The following is a 24,116-nucleotide window of genomic DNA, read 5'->3' as shown; positions in this document are numbered from 1 at the left end:
ACAGCCAAGGCTGTTACACAGAGAAACCCTGTCTCAAAAAACAAACAAACAAACAAACAAAACCCCTGAAGAAGAATGGAGATTACTTGCCTTGGATGTACAAATGCATAAAGCTCTAGGTTCCATCACACACACACACACACACACACACACACACACACACACACACGAGGGAGTGCAAGACACCAAGAAAAGAGACAAGGGGCGGGGAGATAGATTCAAGAGCTTTTATTGAGAATCTTAGGGGTGATGATGACTGGGGATGCGAAGCCTAGTGCTGGACTCTTCGAATGGACTGCAGCTGTCCAGTGTGAGCCTGTGTGCCAAAGTCACTGTAGGTACGGAACTCCCCACTGTGCCGGTCCCGCTCTAAAATGTACTGGTAGCCTCGGTAGCCTGGGTACTGGTAGGCCACCCACCTAGGATAGCGAAGAAGAAAACCGTAGTGGGAGGACACTGCATCGCTCCCACCTTGTGGTCCCCTCAATAGTCCCCTGTCCCAGCTACCAGCAGCCAGCTCTGAAACCATTGGTCCAGCTCTGCCTTTTGCTCTGGGTCTTCTTGTGATCTGTCTTAGCCTGTCTCCGTCTCCCCCATCCACCCAAGTTTTCACCCCCCCCCCCACATTCCCACATACTCCCGTGGCTCCTGGTCTGTGTTGCCTCTTCCCACTCTTTCCATCCTCTTATTCCTCCCATCTCTGTTCACCTCTAGCACCCTCCACCATCCCCTCATCTTCTCTTTTGTTTTCATGAACTTCCCACTCTCCCCATCTCCCCTGGTCCAGCCCCAGGACTCACGCTCCAGAGCTGACTTTGAGGGAACCCACATCTTTGCTGGTCCAGCCCATGGAAGGCAGCGATGGGTAGTCATCACTGAGTTCAAACTTGCAGCCTTGGAAGTTTTCCCCCTCAAACAGTGTCACACGGCTGTCGCCGTGGTTCTGAGGCACAGAAACGGGGTAGGAGTTACAGAGATGTCAGGCCCCCCAAAGGGGTGTTCATGGATATAACCGTAACCCTAGTCACCCAGCTCCTGCTCAGTACATATCATGCAGCCTCTTAGGCATTTCAGGAAAGTTTACCTCATCAGCTCCTAGTAAGTCTGGCCAGCTGGGATGCTCAGAGGCTCCATCTGGGCCTTGCCAAGACTTTGAGTTGTTTGCAAAAACTAGGCAATTCCCAGGGATTCTTTGAGCTCAAGGCTGAAGGGACCTTTTTGTTATCATCATCTCTTTGTTTTATTTGTGATAACGGGGATCAAACCCAGGTGAGAATGCTAGGTTAGCCTTCAATTTGTGATGCTACTGTCTTAGCCTCCAAAGAAGCTGGAATTATAGGCATGTACCACTCTCGCCCTGGGCCTACTTTTTAGGAGGAAACCACAGTCTCTGAGACAAAAGTCTGGCCCCTTAACCAGGATATTTCTTTAAGAGTCTCATTGACCACCCAACTCCTTGCTCAACTTCCCATCACTGCCCCTCTCAGATTGGGACCCAGCTAAGGGATACTGGATGGAACAGTCAGAACAAACAGGTGGGCATGGTGGTGTTGGCTGCACCTGGCCTCCCTAGCACAAGGGTCTTCCTCCTGCAGGGTTATGGTCCCTCACAGCCTCTGGAAACAGATGAATTGGACTGGACTGGGTCCACTAACCTTTACCACCAAACCCAGGGCTCACCAGTATCTAAGTGAGCATGGATGAAGAGTGAGGACCTCCTCTCTGGGACATTTGCCTCATTATTTTACACACACACACACACACACACACACACACACACACACACACACACACACACACACCTCCAACACTCAAAGACATGCTGACACTGACCGTGTTCTCAGCCTGGTGTCATTTGTATGTTAGCACATTTGACCCTGTTAAGTCACATTGTGTCTCGTTTCTAAGACTGTGTATGGGGCTAACAGCAGCCACCTCAGCTTCGGGGGACTGCGTGACCTGTGGTGGACTGAGACTAGGACCGGGCATGCTCAGAACTGACTGTCTTTGATGCTGTCCGTGGTGCTGATCCAGGACTGTGTCCAGAGCCCCCATTTTCAGGCGTTTTTGGTTCTGGAGTAATGCCAGGACCACCGCCCCTCCCCGCCAGGAGTTTGTTCGCATGTCCTGTTCAGGGGCAGTAGGTTTTCCAAGGCACCACGCTTTTGCTGGGGCCTGGAGCTAGGCGACGGGAAAGGAGGGGAAGTGGGCCGTGCTCACCGCACAGAGCACTGGCCTGAAGGACAGCAATTGGTTGCTGTGGTGGCTGCTACTGCCGCTCCAGGCACTCCAACAGGGATAGTCTCCCTTCTCTAGAATGAACTGCTGTCCCTGGAAATCGGGGTACTCGAAGGCCACCCATCTGAAAAAGGAGAAGGGGAGCTGGGAGGCATCTGTCCAATCTCCCTCACCATCGTTATCACCTTCTTTGCTGTTATTAAAAAAAAAAAAAAAAGACCCAGGGACCCAAACTCTTTTTCCAACTCTAGATCATTCCCCAGACATACCCAGCCCCTCTGGAGAATGAAAACCCCAAACCCAGTGCTTTCCGGGCTTGGAAGGGCCTAGGCCTCCCATTCATGACCCACAGGTTAGAAGGAATGCTTCGGTTTACAAACACCACCAGATCAAGGACTGTCTTCAGGGATTTATGTGCCTTCGGAGGGATGCATCCTGCCCTCCGGCCTGCAAAGAAACCTCAGCTCTCTCCAAGACCCCAAGCTGGCTTCTAGGCTATTAAGATGGGGCCGGCAGGAAGGATCTGTCTCCACAAAGCCACCTGACTTCTCACAAAGAAACCTGTTAGGGTTTCAGGGCGCCCCGTAGATTGTGTCTCGCCTTTGTCTTGGGGAGGGTTGGGAGTTTTGGAGAGGACCAAGGTTTCTCTCGTTGATGAATCTGTCTAGGGGCATCCTGGAGTGCAGGCTGGAGCCCCAGGCTCTGACTTTGGCTGGGGTGGAAATGAGAGAAGCTGGACACCCCCCTGAATTAGTTCAGCCGCCCGCGGCAGGATCACTCACGCGCCGTTTTCCACCTTGACCGAGCGCACCCTGCGCAGGGCTCCTCGCTCGCAGACGTTCGCACAGTCGCTCAGCAGTCGGCAGCGACGACCCTGGAAGTCCTCCTCATCCCAGAGTGTGAGGCAGGCGGGCGCCGGGCCCGGCGCGGGGGCGCTGCTCATGCCGCTGCGGTTTAGGTAGGGTGGGATCACTGACTAAGCTCTCAGGAGTCCCTCTGTTTAACCTAAGCCTGCCCATTCCCGGTAGGGTGTACCGGACCCTGGGGCTGGATCCGGCCTGGGTCTAGATACAGACAGCCGGAGGCAGGGGCTTTCCCTCGTTTCTCCCTCCCTTTCCCCAGCCCCAGGTACTCACGGGATGGGGGAGCAACGCACGCCCGGAGAATGGACAGGCTGCGCGCGAGTCTGGTGTGCACCGCTTTATACCCGCGTCTGACTGCCTCTCCCTGTGGGATGCGGGCGCGGTGGGCCAGCTGAGTCAGCTGGCAGGCTTTGGTCGGCCCTGGTCTGCATAGGCAGCGGAGCCACCGATCTGGTCCCAGCCCGCCCGGGGTGACAACGGAAAATGCTGAGGCGCACATCGCGCGTCCGCAGGAGCCCAGGCTGACTCTGCGCTTTCTTTCAGTGGAGGCTTAAGCCTGGCAGAGACTCCCAGCCTAGGGGCAGAACATGCACACCCTGGCACAGACTCTCAGGCGTGAAGGCTAAGCCCGAGACTTAGCCTTTTCCTAAGCCTGACCCAGCACGGTTCTTCCCAATGCTGCAACTCCCTAGGTGAAGGTCTCTTTTGGGCGTCGCTAGGACGGAGGAAGAGAAAGCCCTTATCTAACGACCCTGCATCAAGCCCCCAGGCCTCCTTAAGCTGGAAGATCTGTCCATCACTGCCCTTTCTTCCCGAGCTGGACTTCCCAACTAGACTTCTCCCGCCCCGAGGTCCAGACCAGGCCTCGCCGCCAGGCGGCACTAAACACAAAAAAAGCATCCGGGAGCGCATATGTTTGCCTGGATTTTAGGACGACTGGTGCCAACAGGAGGATTGACTGTCCTAGGTAGAAAGAGCATCTCAACCTTCCCCACCACCCGCTAGAGAGGCGAGGCCGCTCGAGCCCCAAAATGCAGGGCTCCTGACATAGGCGGCGGCCGCGGCGGGGGGCGGGGGGCGCTGGGGGGCAATAAAGGCTTAGAGCCCCAGGAAGGCAGGTACAGGTTCGCCTCACCGTTAGCTGTCAACTAGACACGAGCTTCTTGCAGATCTGTAATGCAAGTGCTTTTTAATGGTGAGAGGCTACCCCAGCAGGAGAGGTGGGGGGTGGAGGAAACTATTTTGCTACTCCTGCTTGCCAAGCGCCTCCCTTAGAAACTCAACAGCGGCCTGGTGGGTTCAGTTTGCACACACAAATGTGGAAATTGAAACTCAACCTGGTTCGGGGCTCTGCGCAAACTCGCAACTGGCCAGTTTCAGAGTTAAGAAAAGCCAGGATTTTTGTTCTGTTGCCTCCCACCCCAACTCCTGGAAGCTTACTTAAGGCTCTATCTTTCACCTAATCTGCCAAGTCCGTTCCCAGCCCAGAGCCTTTACATTTGCCCTTGGAATCCCCTGGAGTGTCTTAGCCACACACTCTTGGCATGCAGCTCCCCTGACACTTTGTGGGTGATGCTCGTCACAGCACACTTACCACCCATCACGGCCATTTCCTCTCTAGCATTTGCCAGTCTGAAGATACCCTCCTCTTAGTTCATGAAGACACCGGCGCCCCCTTCACCAGACTGTAAGCTCCACACAAATGGGTAGGAACTATGTTTGCCTTGTTCCCAGATATCATCCTCAAATCTAGCATGATACGGAGCAGGAATTCAATAAAACTGGAGTGGATTAACAAGACAACCAACTGTGGGCCAAATGCCCCCGGGGAAGGAGTGTACAAGAACATCTCCAGATGGTTTGCCCTTCCTACTAATCCCATTTCTGGAGTTCTGAGCTTCTAGGGGAGGGGGGAGGGAGCCTCTCCATTCATTCACTAGTGAGAAATGGCTGCTGGGATTCACATACATGAACTTGAGTTGAGGCTACAGTCCAAGCCAGGAGAACATGGGTGGAAAACAGGATAAGCCTGGCCAGGTTTGATGGAGCGTGGAGCCGGAATTACTGCTCAGCTGCTTGACTCTTCCCTAGAGAGGGCTAGACAAACAAAAGGACTGTGATTTGTCCCAGACCACAGCGGAAAGTCCTGACTCCATATAGCACAGCAGCTACTCCTGAATGCTTAGTATTCTCGCTTCTGCTCTGTGTCACAAGTCCTGGCTGCAGCAAGAAGTGAGGCTTGAGAAAAGAAAAAAATATATATAATGAAAGATCATTTTCCTTCCATTGGACAATTCTAGAGGTGGCCACCAGGGGGCGGAGCCAGTCTGCACTGGCCAGAAAGCCAGACCTGGTGGAGGGGGGTCGCGGGGGGAGGGGGGGTGTTGCTCAGGAGGGGCTGTGGTGGTGACTGCAGGCTACACGTCTATGCTGCTGGTGACTGTGCCCATGTGTTAACTCCGAGGCTGTGTTTGTCATGTTTAGCAGGAGCTGGGCCTGGGGTGGAGGCAGCTTCCAGTCCGTGTGTTGGTTAGGAGTCCTCAGAGATGCGCGTTCGCTCCAGGGTTTGGAAAGACACAGAGGGAAGATGAGCTCCTCCTTAGACTTAGGGGTATCCTGGTTTGGGGGGTGGTGATTTCTATGAAAGTCTACCCTTTCCAGTAGGACGTTCTCTTGGCAGCAGCCAGCCTCCCCGCTCCGCCTGCACCACCGCGGTTTCCTCATCGGGAAAATATAAAGGTCGCACCGCACGTCCATGGCTAAACGGCACATCTGTCACCACCACACCTGCTTCTGCCACCCACAGCAACTGAGGTCCCGTGTCCCCCAAGCCTCAGAGAATGAGAAAGGGACCCAGACACCACTGAGAGGGGCCAGGAGGCTCCCAGGCAGCCCCAGCACCCTGACGGGCCAGAACAAAACTATGAGGGATGCTGGGCTGTAGACGCCTTCCATTATCCTCCCGTCCCCAGCGGGCGGGTCCAGCTCCAGCCCCTGGTCTCCCCCTCATGCCCCCTCCTGCCCCCAGCAGCTGTTCCTGTTTGTTTTCCCAGATTGGCTGAGCTTAGAGCTTCCTGAAGGATGGATGCCCAGGTGGCTTTGTTTGCCAGCTTAGTACCATCCATCCCTTTTACCTCCTCCACATCCACAGATTTGACATTCAGGGAACAGTCAGGAAAAAAACAAAGCCAAACCAGAAACCCAGCAACCTCAGCTCTACACCCCCCAAATCACTTGGAGACCTCACAAGGCTCTCTGACCCCACTGAGGTGATGATCATCTCACATAGGGACCTTTGGCACACACATCCCAGGAGTCAGTCCTAAGACCTTATCCACATCACCATTCCTGTTCTGTCTACCCCCCACCCCATGATTTTAAGAAAATACCCATTCCATGTTGACCCTTGGATCCACAAGGAACCTTCAGGCTTGAGCTTGACTGCTTCCATAAGGAGCTCACACTCTACCCAAATCCTCCATCCCATGTGGGAACTTGTGGACTCTGCAGATAAGTGCCCAGACCCAATCCTGAGTTCCCATTCACAGCTCCATCTCAGTAAAGATCCAGAGAATGCCTGGGGAAGGGGCCCCTATATGGAGTCTTAATCCATGAAGAAGCCTGTTTCTCAGTATTGCTGGACAGTTTAGAGGTGCTGGTGGCTAATGTCCTTCCCTCAAGGTGGCCTGGTCCCACCTCTTCCCCTCATTTCACAGGGAAATTATCCAGGGCCTTGGGGACTGAAAAATGCAAATTCTGTGAGTGGTGCCCTCATCCACCCCAGTCCCATGGCCAGCCTGTCCTCTGCAGCCTCCTAGCTCCTCTAGGCCCTGCCCACTTCAGCTCTGGAACAGGCTGATGAGCTCCTTCCCTGGGGCTGTACAAGCCTTGTCTCCCAGGAGACAGAGATAAGTCAACCAACGTGAGACAAAGCCAGTTCACCATACAGATGGGAACCCTACCCACATAGACCCATGATCCCACCCTAGCTTATCTGTCCCTCAGTAGGGCTGGAGGACTGATCTCCATCCAAAGAGGTGAGAGGTGGCTTTCGCCTCTATGAACCAATTTCAACACAAGGCCACAAGACTCTTCTAGGATGTCAGGGCGAGGATACGTGCACGTAGGTTCGCAGTGAGGTGGGGGGAGAGTCATCCTCAGTGACAGGTACGTGGGCACGACCCCACAGCTTGATTGCCCTGTCCTGGAGCTCAATGGACACCTCAGCATCTGTCCGTTTGTGGGAAAATGCTTGTTCAGTCATTTATGTGCCACGCATGGGGGAGGGCTCACACTGGAGCACACCCTCATGCGCTTTGACATGCACACAGCGGCCCCTCTGCAGTGACCCAGAGGGGCGTCATCTTAGCTGTTTAGCTGTGATCACGAAGGTACTGGAGGCTAGCTGGGCTCTGGAGCCTGTTGCTGCCTGAGATCAAATCCTAGCTCTACTGTTCAAAAGCCATTGCACTTTACCCTTCCATTTTTCTCCTCTGTAAAATGGGAATCATTGTCTTGGACTGCTGTGGGGATTTAAATGTATGTAAAACACAGAACCACCCTGCAGTACACACTCAACAGATGGTAGCCGGTGCTGCTGCTATATTTTCGGGTTATGAACGTCTTTGTCTCAGGGTTCTCCCCACTTCCACTCAGGTTGGATTGGGAGGGGTTGGGCAGCCAGCACAGCCCTGGGATCCTTAACCTCCTTTTCCCACCTGATCCTGGTTCTAGAAGCCAGCAGAGCACACTCCACAGGAGGCCTTTCACTTTCCATCCCCCCCCCCCCCCCATCCACTCTGCTGACTCACGTTTGACAGGTCAGGGGATGTGTTCCAAGTCCCCATTCTTGCTCAGGCCTATGCTGTCAAGGGAAAAAAAAGGTGGGAAGTAGAGCTGAAGACCTGACCCCTGTTTCCTCTGGTTTTCTTGGCTCCATAAGTGGCCTTTGCCAACCCTCTCCCACCCCCATCCTCTGCATGGGGCCTGAGTTTTTCACCTGTAAATTAAGTTGGCTACTGGAGGAGGCCTTGGTCCTGCCACTTCTGAAGAGGACTCTCTTCCTTCCCCATCCTGCCCCCGGCTTGCCCCACCGGCCCCACCAGCTACCCACCTGGCCTAGCCAGAGTGAGGGGGTGAGCTGCGGTCACCATGGGGATTAATCTCCAAGAAGGTCACCAAGGCTCTGGTACCAACCTGGATAGGGATTAGCACCTGGATGTGAGCGCCCACTCCTAAGTCTCTCCATTCTCACGAAGACCCCCAGAAGCCTCTGAGCCCAGAAGTTCCCAAGGTTGTCAGATGCATCAGGATGGGTGGGGGCGGGGCGGGGTCTGTCTGTCTGTCTGTCTCTGTCAGTCTCTCTCTCTCTCTCTCTCTCTCTCTCTCTCTCTCTCTCTCTCTCTCTGTGTGTGTGTGTCTGTGTCTGTCTGTGGTGTGTGCCTGCGTGTCTGCTTTCTCTCTGCCTCTGCCCCTGGTTTTCCCCCTAGGTCCTGCCTCCACTGTCTGAAGGTTCTATACCTCTCCCTTCCCTGCCGGAGTGCTCCCCCTCTGGTTCTGACCTGACTTGGCTCTGAGCTACACTCTCCATCTGCCTTTTGCCCCTGTTCTCCGGCCTCTTCTTCCTCAGGCACCCCTTTGGCCATTTCTGGGTCTCCCCGTCTCCCCCACCCCTACCCTCAGGGCAGCAGTTCAACTCATCTGTCCCTTCCCTCTTCCCCCCTACCTGTTCCCTCCCCCCCCAACCCGGAGTGCTGACAGGGAAGACAGGAAGCAGGCTCTGGCTTCGAGCAGGAAGGGGGAGGGGCAGCCCGCACACCAGCTGCTGTGTACCCCCCCCTTCCATCCCAGCACCTGCAGGCTTGTCAGACTCCACCTCGGTCTGAAGGGGAGGGACCCAGAGGAGAGGCCAGATGCCCCGTCATGGCCTGGAAAAGTGAATCTTGGAAATGGGTAGGGGGTGGGGACCCGGGGAAGGCAGTTTTAGGAAGGGGCAGTAATGCCCATCCCCAGGCCAGATCCTCAGCCCACTGTGTGGTCTCTCTTTTGTCACCCTACTTCCAAGGGCTGTTTTTTTTTTTTTTTTATATGTTCTGGGGACCATTCCAGAGAGGGACCTCCGTTGTACAGACTCAAGATCTGGAAGGCCCAAGGAGCGCTAGCTCCATGCCATCATCGGGGAGGGAAGAGTGTGCTGTCAAAAACTAGAAGGTGATCCGGGCTGACGAAGGGTAATTCGCTCAGTGCCGGCGAGGGCAAGGGAGGAGGACTGTGCCAAGGGACGGACCTGGTCCAGGAGGCCAGGATGGGGATTACGTATACCCATCTGAGGACATGTGGATCTAGCCTGGCCTTGGGGTTAGCTCAGGCGAGAGCCCACCCTCCCTCATCAGGGCCACTTTTAAACCATCCCTCGGGAGCTCAGCAGATCCTGTGGGGCCCCTGGACAGCGGTGAAGGGGTGGCGGATGGGACAAGACAGCACTTCTGGGGACATTTGAACTGGTGACCCTAGTGTTCCATCTTCCTGGCATTGCTTCTGTCTCGATGTGTGGGGTACCACTCTCCACCAGTGCTCCTTGTCCCGAATGGGAAACCAGCCAAGGGATCCTTGCTGCTGGGCGAGGATGCTTTTTATGTCATCCTACAGCTGGCCTTTGTCACCTCACATTCTCAGAGAAGGCACCTGGAGTCAGAGGACAGACTCACGGCTCTCTGGCCTAGCCTCTCCCCCTTGTGCCGAGCTCTCAGTCGGGGCTCCTCTGCCAGAGTGTAAGACAATCCCCTTCTTGCAGGCCAGGTCACGGCATTTTAAGTAACTGAAATGGAGGTGGCCCATCCCAGGTCTGGGTTGTGACTAATGATCCATGACGGAACTCTGGCTGAGCTGAGCGCTTACCTAGACTCACTCAGACTAGCTTGTCGGACTGGGATGCAGAGAGCACAAGATTATGGGGCTTGAGAAAGGTGGTGAGCCCTGTCCTGTGTCTGAAGACCCTGAGTTTGTCCTCTTGGCTGATCTCAGATTTGATTGGACTGAAAGACGGACCCAGGAGGTGGCAGAAGTGAAATTTGGTGGTGGCTGCGGCAGCCTGGAAGAGAGCTGGAGGGGTAGATTTGAGTCGACACAGACGTCTTCAGCTCTCGATACCCAGATTTTCTACCCCTCACAGCTCTGGCACCTGCTCTTAGAGGGCCAGGTTAAAGGGATTCAACAGAATGGTAGGAGCCCAGAAACCAGGTTAAAGAGGTTGGTGGAGGCCCTCACTCCTGTGAGAAACAAGGCTGCCTCCTTTTTTTTTTTTTTTTTTTTTTTTTTTTTTTCAAACGCGAGAACCAAGAGGCTGGGAAAACACTTGCCCAAGGCCACAGAATTCGCCCCGACCGAGCGGGGCTAGAATCCCAGTTTCCACCTTCAGAAGGGGATCTGTTCTGGACCTCAGCCCATTCCGGCCACCCCGCTGGAGCCTGCTCAGCCCGCATTACCCTGCAGCGAGCTGTGCCTGGCAGCTCAGAGTCTGCGGGCAGGGGCAGGCGGGGCCTGATGGGAGCCGGATGTCCCCCCGGGCACGGTGCGCAGTCTCTGCGACCCATATGGTGGCGGCGGCGGCGGCGGGCAGGTGCTTGCTTGCTTGCTTGCGTGGCGATCGGGCCAGCCCCGGGGCTGCTGTTGAGAAGCGGATGTTGAGAAGCCGCCCCGGCCTCACGCGAGCCGAACGAACAAAACGCTCAGGTCCGGTTTGTGCGAGGGGCTCGTCGCGGGGCCGGAGCGGAGGACCCGGGGCCTGGCGGCGCTCGTCGGCGGCGATGTCTCGTGGGTGATCCTCCTCGAGGGCAGCGCCGCACCACGCTCCCGCTAGCCGGCCGCCGCTCTCACCTGCGCGCACCGGGGGAGCTGACACGTCGGCGGCAGCGGCGGACGCCACAGGTGCACACCTGGCCCGCCCCTCCCTCCCTCCCCGGCCACCCTCCTCCGCAGCTTTCCTGCCCCTCCGCCCAAACCAGCCAGGCTTGGCTTCGTCCCCAGCCCACGCCCCGGAGCCTGTGCCCTAGCCGGGGTTCAGAGCACTCTTATACTGCCAGTTCAGTCCCCGCCCCTACACACACACACACACACACACACACACACACACACACACACACACACCTGTCCGGGCGCCCGTTTGCTCGGGGCAAATATTGACTCATGGAGGCGGAGCGTCCCCCTCCCCCGCCCTGGCTCCGAGACCAAGCTTCTGCAGAGGCCTTGGCGGCGCGGGCTTGGGGGGGGGGTAGGGGGGAAGGGGAACGCAGGGGAGGGTGCCGGGGACCTGAGCGCCTCTGGAACAACACCAGATGTCACTTTTCCACCCACCTGGCTCTGAGCTCAGGGAGGAGCAGAGGACAGAGGCTGCAGGGCCGGGCTTAGGGAAAAAACAGAGGCGGACGTCCTAGTGAAGGCAGACCTTCTCTGGGTCTGAGGATTGGTAATGGGGGTCACTGAGCAGCGTCCGTAGCCCCTTAAACCGTGGCTTCCAAAAGTGCCTGCTGCTATTGAGTACCTCAGTTTCCCCTACTTCTTAACCTTTTTTTGTTTGTTTACTTTGTTTTTGGTTTGGTTTTCAGAGACAGGGTTTCTTTATGAAGCTCTGATGGATTGTTCAGGAAGTAGCTCTGTAGACCAGGCTGGCCCTGAACTCACAGAGATCCTCCTGCCTCTGTCTCCTGAGTGCTGGGACTAAAGGCGTGCGCCACCACCGCGCTCGGCTTCTTCTTACCCTCTTAGAAGAGTTCAAGGAACCAGGCTGGCCCTGGAGGTGCTGGTGAACAGATGTGGGAAGCTGTGTCCATCCAGCCTCTGTGGCCACCTGTTTAGCCCACCAGGCCTAGCGCTTGGGTTCTTGTCTTCCAGGATACATTGTACCAAAGTCCAGCTGTGCCCCTCCTGAAGCGCCCTCCACTGGCCAGACTGAGTCCAGCACCCCTCTGCAAGTATCAAGCACTCTTACCAGCCCAGGGGAAACTCTTCCTCCCATTTCTAAAGGTATGGTGGGTCTCTGTGGTCCACACCAGCAGCCATACTTCTTTTCTCCAGGCAGGGGAAAATAAAATCCAATTATATGGGGAGAGGAGTGCTAAATGTTTTACTAGCAGGACGATAAAGAGGGGAACGGGGGGGGGCGATTAGACATGCATGTATGAGGGGCTGGATGACGGCACCAGTAAACAGTCCATAGGAGGCTGTATCTCAGTGCAGATTACTTCTCCTTGTTGCATGGGCAACAACAGGGTGTCTGTCCTGCAAAACAGAAAGCCGAGGGTAGCAATGAGGGTGGGGGCTTCTAACCACATCTGAATGCATCTCCTGTCTTGCTCCCCTCCAAGCAGCGAGTATAACCCCGAGAGACCTGTGCACGCTGACTGGTGGCAGGGCGATGATGCGGGGCCTGGAGGTGAGCACCACTTCTCCACGGCTTGCCTCCACCAGTATGTTCTGGATCATGTTCTCTAGTATCGACTCCTGCAGGGTGGCGAAGGCGGGTAGCCTGGGGAGGAGGGTGTTGCTCTTGTTAGCAAGGTTGCAGATCTACAAGCCGCTTCTCCACTTAGCGGGGTGCAAGTGTGCCGTGCGGGGGGGGGGGGGGCGGGCGGCGGTGGTAGGGGGGGCTCTGCACAGATTCCCACGGGAACCCCTACCCCTCCCAGCCCTAACACGATGGGGGCACCCTGCTGCCATGTCACAGATGCTAAGGTGTGTGGCTAGGAACCAAACCTGGCAGTGGCCACGGCAGAGCCAGGTTTGGAGGATGGATGGTAGTGATGAGAGGATGCAGGAGTGGCTGGCTGTGTGGGGCCAAGGAATCTCAAAGGACAGAATAAACTGCGCCCCCTCCAAAAAAGCCCCAGGAGAAAGTGGTATCAGAAAAGTGGAACTTGTCCTCTGGCCCTCCCTGCTAGTGAAGAGACTTTGAAGCCTACCACCCCACTCCCGGTAGCGCTATGCTGATAGAGGCTATCAATCGGGTATCACACACTACATAAAACTGGGGTCTGCTCTTTGGAAAATCCTCCCACCCGAATCTTACACTACACCAAGAGGTTGTCCCTGGGGCCCGAGTTAGGAAGAGCGTCATGCGCGGGTTGGGGGCTGCCTCAGTGTAAGCCTCTTCCCGGGTTCTCCTCTGGTCCCAGCGGCTCACCTTCCAATGGCCTCCTTCTCATCGTTCTCTTGCTCCTCCTTGATCACGATTTTCAGATCCTGCTGCCATTGCCACTGCAGGGACTGCTGGGACTCAGAGGGCTGTGGCTGTGCGGTGGCCTTGATCTCCGACCAGGTCAACTTCACGTCCTTGTCTATCTCCTCTTCCATCTCCTCCTTGATCAGCTCCTCCTCTTCTCTCTCCTCCTCTTCCTCTTCTTCTGCCTCCTCCTCTTCTTCCTCTTCCTCTTCATCATCCTCATCACCTTCCCCGGCGTTCTTTCCATAGCCATATTTGTCCTCCCCCTCTTTGTCTTTTCCTTCCTCAAAGCAGCTGGAGGGAAGGGACAGGATGGGCATTAAGTACAAGCTGCTCTTCTGGGCCAGGAACCTGGCCGACTGCTCGTTCCAGAACTGGCAGAAGTAAGGAACCTGCTCCACCAGGCTTTGGTCCACAGCCTCATGGAAATTCTTGTCTTCCAGTAGGCCCCTGGACAGAAAAAGAAAAAGAAGAAGGGATGGAATATAATGAAAGGGCTTTCAGCTAGGACAATGTTGTCTGGATCCCCTGCTTCCTAAGGGACAGTTCTGGCTACTGTGTTTACTATCAAGTGCTAGGTCTGGGAGGAAAGCCCTTGGAACAAGGCATCTTTGATCCCTATAATCTTAGAGGCGACCAGGATGTGGTGCAGGCAGAGCCAGCAAGTCACAATACAGATAAAGGGCAGAGCTCCCGAGGTCATAGGCAACTGGCTCTAGATAACATCAGGACCAGCCGTAGAAAGGGAAATCATCAGGACTCAGCTCTGGAGGTCTGTCTAACCAGCTCAGTTAGACCTGTTCTGTCCCAAGGGTCCTCCAGGAGAGGGATCTTGCAAAGGAATTCTCTTTTCCTCAGAGAGGGGCGTATTGGAGTTTCCGAAGCTTTCTCCGATGCAGCTGGGGAGGTGGGAGGGTGAGGATGAAGGGGGCACAGAGCAGTTGGTACCTGATGATGGTGGTGAGACAGTCGACCAGAAGCTGCTTCTTCTGCCTCGAGATAGGACCCTCCTTTTCAGGGAGTTCGTCCTCAAAAGCTTTCGGCTCTTCCCTGGAGGATTTCTTCTTTGGCAGCTCCCTGGGGCAGACCAGGATATTCTGAGTGGACTTGGAAAGCTACTATGCTGTAGCGGTAGGGGCACAAAGCCATGATGATAGCTGCCCAGTCGTGAGGACGTAAATATGCTGGGCACACTCCCAGCCTTAACACAATGTAGTTGCTGTCCTAAGAGAGCCACACCCGACCCTTAGGTTAGAGCAGGACCCAGAGGCTCCAAGATGGCAAAAGAGGAGAGTGGGAAGCCTTGGTGGATTTCTCAGGGGCCTCTTTATTACTCTCTTCCAAACGACTTAAGCACCGAGGCCAGCCTGGTCTACAAAGTGCGCTGCAGCCAGGGCTGTTACACAGAGAAACTCTGTTTCAAAAAACTATGGACCAACCAACCAACAAACAACCACAAGGGACCTAGGCAGTAAGGATGGTATCTCGGGCTTATGGCGCCCTATGACTGCCTCTGCTCCTGCTTCAAACCTTCCTAAAGGTTGAGTGTGGACACTGCTGCCCTACAAGGGGGGGTGGTGTGGGGGAGAGGATTAAGCTGAGAGGAAGGCGGCCCATGCTTTCCCCAAGAGTTCACCGGTACAGGAAGTGGCAGGGAAACTCAGAGAAGAAGTTGGCCAGGTAGTAGTCAATGGCATGGGCCCTCGCAGTGAGGCCTAGACAGAGCAGGCCTGGTACAGGTGGTTGAGGACATGGCCACGATGTCTCCTCCTTTGCCAACTTCAGGTTCCAGCTGGCAGGCCGGCTGAGAGATGGTTGGTTTGTGATGGGAGGCAGTGTCTTTAGGAAGAGGCAGGTATAGGTGATAGGACAACTCCCACGGCTCCTGGGTCCCCTGGCCGAGCTCCCTAGGGTTGTGGACTTGCTTAATAGTACCTTCCTCCCTCCCTTCTAGGAGGCTGGCTCGGGGCTTGAGAGTATTTTTGGGGGCAAACGAGGACCTTTTCCCGCTTACCCCAAGAATGTCATGGGGCTTTCTGGCTTACCTTATACTTCTTCACAGGCTCACAGGCTGTGCAATACGCTCTCCGCTGTAAGAGAGAGCCCAGCTTAGCATGTGACAGCCCCATGCATGTCCCCATCCCATCTCTCTCTGTATAACCAGACCTTGCTTCCCTCTGGGTTTTGCCCACGGCCCAGGGCTACTCCTTTCTCGGACCTTCCCTAGGTAAGTGCCTCCTGGGAACATGCAAGGGGAAATCTGTCTAGTCAAGTGAAGGCTGGAGAAGGACCCGTGATCAGATGCAGGGAGGCGGGCCCTGAGGGTGCTTTGCCCTTGGTACCCTGGATCTTTGAGACTCAGAGAGACAAGGAAACAGCCTGTGTTCTGAAGCCAGCCGCGCATGCGCGCGCATCCCTACACGATCTGTATTCACAGGGGCCCAAGCTTCAGGGGAGCAGATGCTTCTGAGAACGGTCACAGAGGAGATCGAGGGAGAAGAACATGAGTGGAGGAAGGTGAGGAAATTAGGAGGAAGTAAGGTGTGCTATGTTTCCTGTTGGTCTCCCTGCAGAGGTATGGCAGCCTGTGTTTTGGAAATGGTCTCTGGATACTGGGCTCGACTCTAGGCACACTGTGTGTATTAATGTTGACAGCAGTAGCTTCAAAGTGGATATTTCGCTAGCATGAGAACATATTTTAAAACATTTGTTGTTGACTGAGTGTGGTGCCTCATGGAAGCACTTAAGACACTAAGACAGGAAGAGTTCAACTCCCTGTTTAAAAAAACTGAATGCCCAAATCCCCATATTTTATACACAAAGGGGAACAAATGCTACAAAGAATTCCCATCGTTCAGTCACTCAGCGCTAACTATTAACAACTCATGGCCAATCTGGTCTTACTTGTCTCTCACCTGTGGGTTATCTAGAAGAAAATCCCTCGCTCACGTTTATTTTCATTTTACAGTTAAGGGACTGAGAGGTTAAGTGGCTTAACCACACAGTTAGCAAAGGTCAAAGCCAAGAGTCCAACCTAGGGCTCTCTCCAGAGCCTGCACCTAAAGCCACCGCGTCCATCAGGTGAGCCCGGTGTGGGTTCCACTGCCTTCAGTGCTCTGCACACCACAGGCACCCACGGCATCCTTCTGTGTGGAGCAGGCGATCGCCAGCCAGCCTTGCTCACGCTGGGTGGCTCAGGCCAGCTGTGGGGCTGCTATCCTGAGTCTAGTGAGGAGAATCTCATCTCTTGGGGCGGACCGGCCAGTTTCCCATGGAGGGCCAGCCCAGCCCGTCACTTCCGTCTCTTCTGCTGAGGCCGGTGGGGTCCGGGAATGTGAGGCCCGCTCAGCTCTCCTCACCTTGACTTTCTTGTCTGTGATGGTGAACTCCACCTCCTGCCGCGCCTTCTCCTCATGCCACTCCTGTAACTCCTTGTGGTACTGATGCATGAGTTCCTGGCGGTAGACCTGAGGCCAGCACAAGGCGGGAGAAGGCCTAGACCTGGAGGCCCTTGACTGCAGCTTACCTTGGGCCCTTCCGAGGGTTGGCTCCCGCCTTTCTCTGGGGGTTCGGAGACCTCAGGACCCTCATTCTAGCTCATACTTGGGAGCTGTGTCTCAATCCCCCTGTGTTTCTCTGTAGCTGGTTCCTACCTTGCATATCAGGTCCACACTGTAGAAGCTGGCATGAACTGAGGCCTTGAGGGTCACCAGGATTGGGGCTGCCTCTTCGGGAGTCACTTCTCCTTCCATGGGGCTCACAGTGACCTGTTGATTTAGGGAAAGGGTCTGTGGATGTGGGAAAAGAGGATGGCGGAGGATAGAAGGAGGCAAGGTGGTACAAGATGGGATGGGATGAGACAGAATGCACAAGATGGGACGTGAGGGACTAGGCCAAGAGGGAATGGGATGGAAAAGGATGGGATGGGGTCGGAGGGGACAGTAGGAGATGAGGAAGGGCATGATGGGATGCAATAGGGTAGGATGAGATGGGATGGGACGGCACGGGATGAGTCTGGAGCCTTGCCCTAAGTTCTGATCAGGGGAGCAAATGGACTCTCACCTCTCCAAAATCTAAGGGCCTTGGCTTCCAGGTGAAGACAATCGTTTCGTTTTTGGAGATGTTGTTGAGGAAGAGCAGGCGGCTACACTTGCTCTGCACAGGGATGTTTCCCAGGGAGATGTGGGACTGGGACAGGAAGACATTCTGTTGGTGAAGACAGCGTAGCATCAACTTGGGGGGGCGTGAAGAAGAAACCGCAGAAACACTACCAGTTCCCGTGGCGTTGCCCACTGGGCCATTATTGTGTTCGTTTCCCACAAGTCTGACTCCCACAGTGGCCCTGTGCTGTAGGGACAGTTGTTCTTCTCTTGTGTCGGGTGTGTTAGGAAGGTTCAGGGGGCACAGATAACTTCCCCAAATTCCTCTCACATGCAGAGCTAGGGTAACCCCCAAAAGCCTCACCCCGAAGCCTATTGCGTTCCCAGGGTTTCCAGTGTCCATCCTGAATTAGGGGTCTAATGGGGCTCTTAATAGAAAAGCGGGCAAGTGTGTAGTGATTAGATGGGTGGGCCCATGGAGAGATGGTTGTATAGAAAGATACAGACATTAGTAAGCGGCATGAGGTTCAACGGGTAGATGGAAAAATAGTTGAATAAATGGGTGGTTAGATGAATGTGCCAGGCCTCCCAACAATAAGACTAAAGGTAGCATTAGTGACCACTAATATCTTGAGCAAAATCTACCTGACCCCAAGAGAGGGGCTGTTCTATATGAAGACAGTGCCTAGAATAGGAAGAGTTCTTTATACATCTTGCTCTAGTCCTCAACCCTACGCTTATAAAAAAGGCTGGGATCAAGGGTGCTGAAGCAGGGCCGGTGTCCCAAGAATACTATACATCATACGCACATGCTGTGTCTAGTATACCAAGGATACTAGACGTCAGCGGACAGGGCCAGCCTCTTGCAGAGCTGGTTCTCTTCGAAGCTGGCGCCAGGCTGATTCCAAGTCTCACCCTCTATCCCTCCTTAACCTGTATCCTTTTTTCTCCCTAGCCTCCCCAGCCCTTGGTCCTGGCTACCCTTGACTCTACTGCATCAGGCATTCCAAGCCCCCTTCCTCCCACCTGCCCAGGCACCATCAGCCTAGAGTATATGGCACTGTTGTCCCACGAGGATATGTTGTGGAAGGGGGCTGTGTCACCCATGACATAGGGGTCGTATCCCACTCCTTGGAAGCGGATGACAGCTGAGTTCCATCCGAGGATGTGTATGGGTACATCCACCTGGGAAGTTACAGAGGTGGGGAAGGGACCGGTGAAATCAGGGTACAGTGAGGAAGTCACAGCGCCAACCCCCATCATTCCCAACATCATCCTGGCTGCTGCTCACGGTGTAGGTCTTGGCCTCGATGGGTGAGAAGATCCACAGGGTCCGAGCAGTAGTACCTGGCTGGATCTCCCCTTTGGGGTTCAGGCAGCAGAATATAGGGTGGTCAAAATTTTTCTCTTGAACCTGAGACAGAACGCTGACCTGGACCTCGTACGTCACGGGCACCGAACCACCATTGTATAGCTCATAAATCTGCAAGGGCAGGAATGGGGAGACAGTCAACCGGCTCAAGGCTGCAGAGCGGAGAGCCTAGGACTCTGTCCATTTGGGGAGGGCAGGTCATCTTCACAATAAACCTGAAGGTCTCCAGGCTCCACCCCCCAGTCATTTTCCCCTCTGGCCTGATACTTGGATATTCAGTCTCTAACATTTTAGGATACCAGCAACTCTGTTTGGAAAACAAGCAGCTTACTTCATTTGCCCTCAATTTACACTTGTCCAGTTTATAAAAGGCCCTGATATAAGTGTCATTCATGTTGGGATTTGAGGAAATGTCCACATATGCCTAGACCCCATCCGGACCCTTTATCGTCTAAGACTTTCAGTCTAGTCCACCATGACGACTGCCACTTTCCATGTCTGCTGTTAGAGGAAGTCCTGTTTAAAAGAGAGTGGGGGAGCCGGGCGGTGGTGGCGCACGCCTTTAATCCCAGCACTCGGGAGGCAGAGGCAGGCGGATCTCTGTGAGTTCAAGGCCAGCCTGGACTACCAAGTGAGTCCCAGGAAAGGCGCAAAGCTACACAGAGAAACCTTGTCTTGAAAAACCAAAAAAAAAAAAGAGTGGGGGAGAGTTCTGAAGAACCAAAGAACGCCCCCAAAGGATGTCTTGGGGAAAAAAAAAACAACAGAGCTGTCTAATCCTTTTTTTTTTTTTATTTTTAAGAGTAAGAATGAAAACCAGAGAAAAACTGAGAGTTCACCAGGGTTTGGTCCTGGGCCTTTCTCTTAGTATTCTCTCCTGAGTATGCTCTTCGTTTCTCCAGCATGATCCATCTCATTGATCTCCAGATCCAGGGCTTTAGGCTGAATATTTGTGCCTACTCTGTACCCAGGTTCATTGGCTGAAACCTCATCTCCAGGGCAGAAATCAAGTTGGTACTGAGAGAGCCCTCCTCCTTGCTGGCATAAGCTTCCATAGCATGGGGAGTTGTAATGTAGGCTGCTCGGAGGAAATCATCAGTCCTACCTAACCGAGAACCTGCAAACTACAATAAGGACCAGCATGGCAAAGATACGTCCGTGGGCACAATAATGACATGAATGTTCTGCGGGCAGCCAAATATTTTCTGATTAGATTTAAGACCCCTCTTCACAGGAGGAAATGTGTGCCTGGTTCATGGTTTAGAACCCATGGTTGGTGGTGTGCACACACCAGACACCACCAAATCTTGGACCTCACCTGGCCTTCATTTTGGAATTCCTAGGCCTCAGAACTTCAGAACTGTAAGATTTCTCTCTCTCTCTCTCTCTCTCTCTCTCTCTCTCTCTCTCTCTCTCTCTCTCTCTCTCTCCTCTCTCTCTCATATGTGGGTGTATGTATGTATGTTTGCTCATACATGTGGAGGCCAGAGGTGAACATAGGTATTCTCAAGCCAGCTTGGTTGGCGGAGAATGGTTTTTTAAAAAGAGCTCTGACCTACACACACACACACACACACACACACATACACACACACACACACACACACACACACACACACACACACACACACACACGCATGCACCAACATGCACACACACACATACACACAAAAGGAAAAAGTCTGCAACTGCTAGAAATTCACATTCCTATCCTCAGCTCTCTGGAAAGAGGAGCTTCTAAGAGCAATGTTTTCCAAGCTATGGCTGAGACCTCCTGGCAAACAGGTCTAAATGAACTAATGGGCCATAGCTAGCACTTAAAACACAGGGCAGAATGACATTCAAAAGACATTATTTGGGGGTTGGGGATTTAGCTCAGTGGTAGAGTGCTTGCCTAGCAAGCGCAAGGCCCTGGGTTTGGTCCTCAGCTCCAGCAAAAAAAAAAAAAAAAAAGACATTATTTGTGTAGTTTGTATGTAGGGGCAGATCTGCAATAATTCTAGTTGAATGTGTATGTCAACACTGGAACGCAGCACAAACGATATAAACATCTCAGTGTGGTCCAGGAGCAAAGAAGCTGGAAGACCCTTTTGCTAACAAGGGAACAATACTTGTGCATGGGAATAGAGGCTGGCGAAGTGCTTTAGTTCCTGAAGACTTGGCCTTAAATCTCCCCAGTGGGGCAGTGTCTGTCATCTTGTCAAGACTGACGCAGACACCCAGAGATCCATACTTAGGCCTCTTGGTGACAGGATCACACACACACCACTGACCTGGCGCGGGGGCAGTGTGTCCCCAATGGGGACGGGAATGAACTGGTGGGTGGTAGAGGTGAAGTGCACATATTTCTGCTCCGGCCTCACTGTCACGCCGATGAACTGTAGCTGGAAATGAAGAGCCCAGGGGTGTCACGCTGCCCTGCGAGAACTGGCATGCCCACCCGAGATCCCGGCCCCAGGTCCCCAGGGGGCACCACTCCCTGTCCAAAGAGCTCCCATAGCCAGTCCCCAGGAGGACAAGGGTGTCGGGTCTCACCAGGATCTCCCGTCCATGGGACACCTTGAAGAGCACGGAGAGGCGGTCAGTGCCAACGAACAAGTGGCTGAAAGGAGGAGACAAGTTGGGCAGTGAGTTCTGGAGTCTTCTCTGAGTGGGAAAACAAGTGTGTCTTTGAGCCAGATAACCACCGCTCAGTTGGGATGAGGCAGAAATGACATGGACTTTCACTGCAGGGGATGGCCTCCCGGGGGGAGGGGGGATTGTCTAGGGTCCCCTGGAGTCATACAGAGAAAAGTCAGAGCTAGGGATCTCCTGGAAGGAAGGGCAGGGTGTGGGGTGCGGGGCACCTGTATTTGAACTCTACCATCTGCTCCTGCCCGGGGTTCAGGCTCCCTGACTTGGGGCTGATGAAGAAGAGACAGTTATCCTCCGCACGCATTTGGTGGAGCTCAGCGCTGTTAAGCTCTGCCTGCTCCACCCACAGATCCAGGTCCAGCTGCTGGTCGCTTGGGAAGAGGAAGGCCCTGGAGAAAGCAAGCGAGAGGAGGGAAGCCACGCAAAGGGTAGGTCAGTCAGAGAGCCAGGCAGACAGAGGGGCTTGCACCACACCTCCAGCACCTTGCACCCCCCATTTCATAAGCTGGCCCAGGTTCTGGTGAGCAAATGTAGCTGGGCGGATTCTCCTTTCATAACTGTCCCCAAACCTAGGAATAGCCAGCAGGGGTTCACACCTGTAGGACTAGCACTTGGGTGAATGGTCAGGAAGATGGCCGAAAGCCAAAGTCAATTTGGGCTGCATAGTGAGCCCCAGACTGGGTTGGAGAATGAGAATGGCTCCTCGTATGTTTGAGGGCTGGATCTCCTGTTAGTGGAACTGTTTGGGAAGGAGTAAGAGGTGTGGCCATGTTGGAGGAGGCGTGTCACTGGGGGTGGGCTTGGAGGTATCAAAGGCCCATGCCAGGCCCAGCCTCACTCTTTCCCTGCCTGCTGCCTTCAGGTCAGGATGTGAGCTCTCAGCTACTTCTCCAGCACCATGCCAGTCTGCTCCCTGCCATAATGATCTTGGACTAATGCTCTAAGATTGTAAGCAAGCACCCAATTAAATGCTTCTCTTTATAATAGTTGTTTTGGACATGGTGTTTCACCACAGCAATAGAATAGTGACTGAGACACTGTCTTTAAACAAACAAACAAACAAACAAACAAACACACAAATAAATACTAACTAGAGACAGGGGCAGAGCCAAAATGAGTAAAGAATAGTGAAGGCCGGGACGCTCATTTTGGGAACCAGGAGCCAAGGGAGTCACTTGTATAGGTGAGTCACCTAGGACTGGCCACTGGTCCTTCTTCCATAAGTGCTGTGGGACAATCTTTCTGTACTCTGAATATTTGTTGTTCTCATTGGTTTAATAAAGGGCTAAATGGCCAATAGCTAGGCAGGTAGAGGTTGGGTGGGACTCGCGGACAAAAATAGAGTGTGGAAAGAGAGCACAGGGAAGAAGGGTGGAGTCATGGGGAGCCAGAGGCAGAGGAAGCAGGAGATGAACATGCCTTGCTGAAAAGAGGTACTGCCACTCGTTAGTGCGTAGATAAGAAATATGGGTTAATTTAAGTTGTAAGAGCTAGTTAGTAACAAGCCTGAGGTATCAGCTGAGCATTTATAATAATAATAATAATAATAATAATAATAATAATAATAATAATAATAAGTCTCTTTGTGGCTATTTGGGGAGCCAGCTGGCGGGACAGTGACAGACAAACCTCGCCTACACATAAGATCTCAGGAAGGGGCCATTTGCAACTCCTGGGAATGCTGGCAGGGAATTGGCCCCTGAGAAGGAGGGTGTTGAGGCTAGCTTGGACACAGGCTAGAGAACAGGTTCCCCGAGGGCTGGAGATCAGGAAGCAAACAAGAGCATGAAGAGAACCACCCACTCCCTTACAAGGCCTCACACTGGAGCAAAGTAGATATTGCCATCCAACCAGCTGGCAAAACTGGTGACGAAGGGTCCCAAGGCCACCATTTGATAGGACTCGCTCAGAGATATGGAAGGGAATTGGCCCCAGCGGCAAACTGGGCCAGGGGTTGAACAGAGAGTACCCAGAAATAGAAGGCAGAAGAGCCGGCAAGCCTCGCAGGAGTCAGGAACTACGCTCCAAATTCATGAGGGGTCTGCCCGGGTTCCTCTCTCATGGGAAATTTGAAAAACAGATGCACGCAGTGCTGGTAAAGTTCCGGAAGAGCAGACATCCCCAAATGTAGGTGGAGTGAGAGAAAAGTTCTGCTACCTTTTGGAAAAAATTTGGCGGCATCTACTACGATCAAACACACATGTGAACATTTGACCCAGAAGCCCTACTTTCAGGAATCCACATGTGTGATTAAAATGCAAACATGAAAATATACCAACACATACTGAACATCTAAAAAATGTGTGTGTGTGTGTGTGTGTGTGTGTGTGTGTGTGTGTGTGTGTGTGTTATGTGTACATTGTGTGAGTGTGGGTGCACATTGCCACAGCATGCATTTGGTCAGAGGGCAACTCTGGGTATCAGTCCTTGCCTTCCATCTTGTTTGAGACAGGCTTTGTTTACCATCATGGGTGTCAGACTAGCGGCCCACAAGCTCCTGGGAATGACAGTTCTGTCTCCACGTCCCATCTTGACACAAGAACATTGGAGTTACAGACATGTGCTGCTGTGGCTGGCCTTACATGGGTTCTGGGATTCCAAACTCAGGACTTCGTGCTTGTACATCAACTGAACCATCTCCCCAGTCCCACACACTTATATTTATATGTATGAAACTTTCTTCGTGGTGGCAA

The 24,116-nt window shown here is 53.7% G+C and overlaps 2 protein-coding genes across 12 annotated transcripts in view; both read right to left on the bottom strand.

Moving 5' to 3' along the window:
- Window positions 1-224: 224 nt before the first annotated feature.
- On the bottom strand, window positions 225-10,793 carry Cryba2 (crystallin beta A2). Of its 5 annotated transcripts, XM_076550042.1 has the most exons (9): window positions 10,586-10,793; window positions 8,215-8,297; window positions 7,913-7,965; window positions 5,070-5,198; window positions 3,375-4,850; window positions 3,021-3,185; window positions 2,221-2,362; window positions 801-943; window positions 225-419 (listed from the first exon to the last, which is right to left on the bottom strand). In XM_076550042.1, the coding sequence occupies exons 6-9, from the start codon at window positions 3,179-3,181 to the stop codon at window positions 272-274; spliced, it is 594 nt and encodes a 197-aa protein (XP_076406157.1). In that variant the 5' UTR covers window positions 3,182-3,185; window positions 3,375-4,850; window positions 5,070-5,198; window positions 7,913-7,965; window positions 8,215-8,297; window positions 10,586-10,793; the 3' UTR covers window positions 225-271. The 5 variants fall into 5 exon arrangements, with proteins under 5 accessions (XP_076406157.1, XP_076406158.1, XP_076406155.1 ...); XM_076550043.1 differs by lacking the exon at window positions 8,215-8,297; XM_076550040.1 differs by lacking the exons at window positions 8,215-8,297; window positions 10,586-10,793 and adding an exon at window positions 8,298-8,408.
- Window positions 10,794-12,205: 1,412 nt separating this feature from the next.
- Window positions 12,206-24,116, bottom strand: part of Cfap65 (cilia and flagella associated protein 65) — a 33,470-nt gene continuing 21,559 nt past the window's right edge. For 4 of the 7 annotated variants that reach the window (XM_042260085.2, XM_015985665.3, XM_076550038.1 and 1 more), the window contains 14 exons: window positions 21,636-21,812; window positions 21,325-21,391; window positions 21,063-21,173; window positions 18,709-18,900; window positions 18,444-18,602; window positions 17,380-17,523; window positions 16,971-17,084; window positions 16,677-16,784; window positions 15,363-15,407; window positions 14,954-15,156; window positions 14,266-14,394; window positions 13,279-13,767; window positions 12,487-12,624; window positions 12,206-12,377 (listed from right to left, as the gene is read on the bottom strand). In XM_042260085.2, coding sequence (XP_042116019.1) covers window positions 12,263-12,377; window positions 12,487-12,624; window positions 13,279-13,767; window positions 14,266-14,394; window positions 14,954-15,156; window positions 15,363-15,407; window positions 16,677-16,784; window positions 16,971-17,084; window positions 17,380-17,523; window positions 18,444-18,602; window positions 18,709-18,900; window positions 21,063-21,173; window positions 21,325-21,391; window positions 21,636-21,812 — 2,191 coding nt within the window. In that variant the 3' untranslated portion in view covers window positions 12,206-12,262. Of the gene's footprint in view, window positions 12,378-12,485; window positions 12,625-13,216; window positions 13,768-14,265; window positions 14,395-14,953; window positions 15,157-15,362; window positions 15,408-16,676; window positions 16,785-16,970; window positions 17,085-17,379; window positions 17,524-18,443; window positions 18,603-18,708; window positions 18,901-21,062; window positions 21,174-21,324; window positions 21,392-21,635; window positions 21,813-24,116 lie in introns of those variants that run through there. The other 3 variants (XR_013044072.1, XR_013044073.1, XR_013044071.1) reach the window with 2 other exon arrangements.

Source organism: Peromyscus maniculatus, chromosome 13 (assembly GCF_049852395.1).
Source record: "Peromyscus maniculatus bairdii isolate BWxNUB_F1_BW_parent chromosome 13, HU_Pman_BW_mat_3.1, whole genome shotgun sequence".
Lineage (NCBI taxonomy): Eukaryota > Metazoa > Chordata > Mammalia > Rodentia > Cricetidae > Peromyscus > Peromyscus maniculatus.
Note: the sequence above shows the minus strand (reverse complement) of the source record. Positions and strands in the feature narration are given on the sequence as shown.

Bases quoted from the DNA above. Each gene is read 5' to 3' on its own strand.
- Cryba2 (XM_076550042.1), bottom strand. From the start codon at position 3,181: ATGAGCAGCGCCCCCGCGCCGGGCCCGGCGCCCGCCTGCCTCACACTC. The intron at 2,363-3,020 runs GTGAGTGATCCT...CTCCTTTTTCAG, and splicing joins GTCAAGGTGGAAAACGGCGC to ATGGGTGGCCTTCGAGTACC. The intron at 420-800 runs GTGAGTCCTGGG...TCGCTATCCTAG, and splicing joins CTCAAAGTCAGCTCTGGAGC to GTGGGTGGCCTACCAGTACC.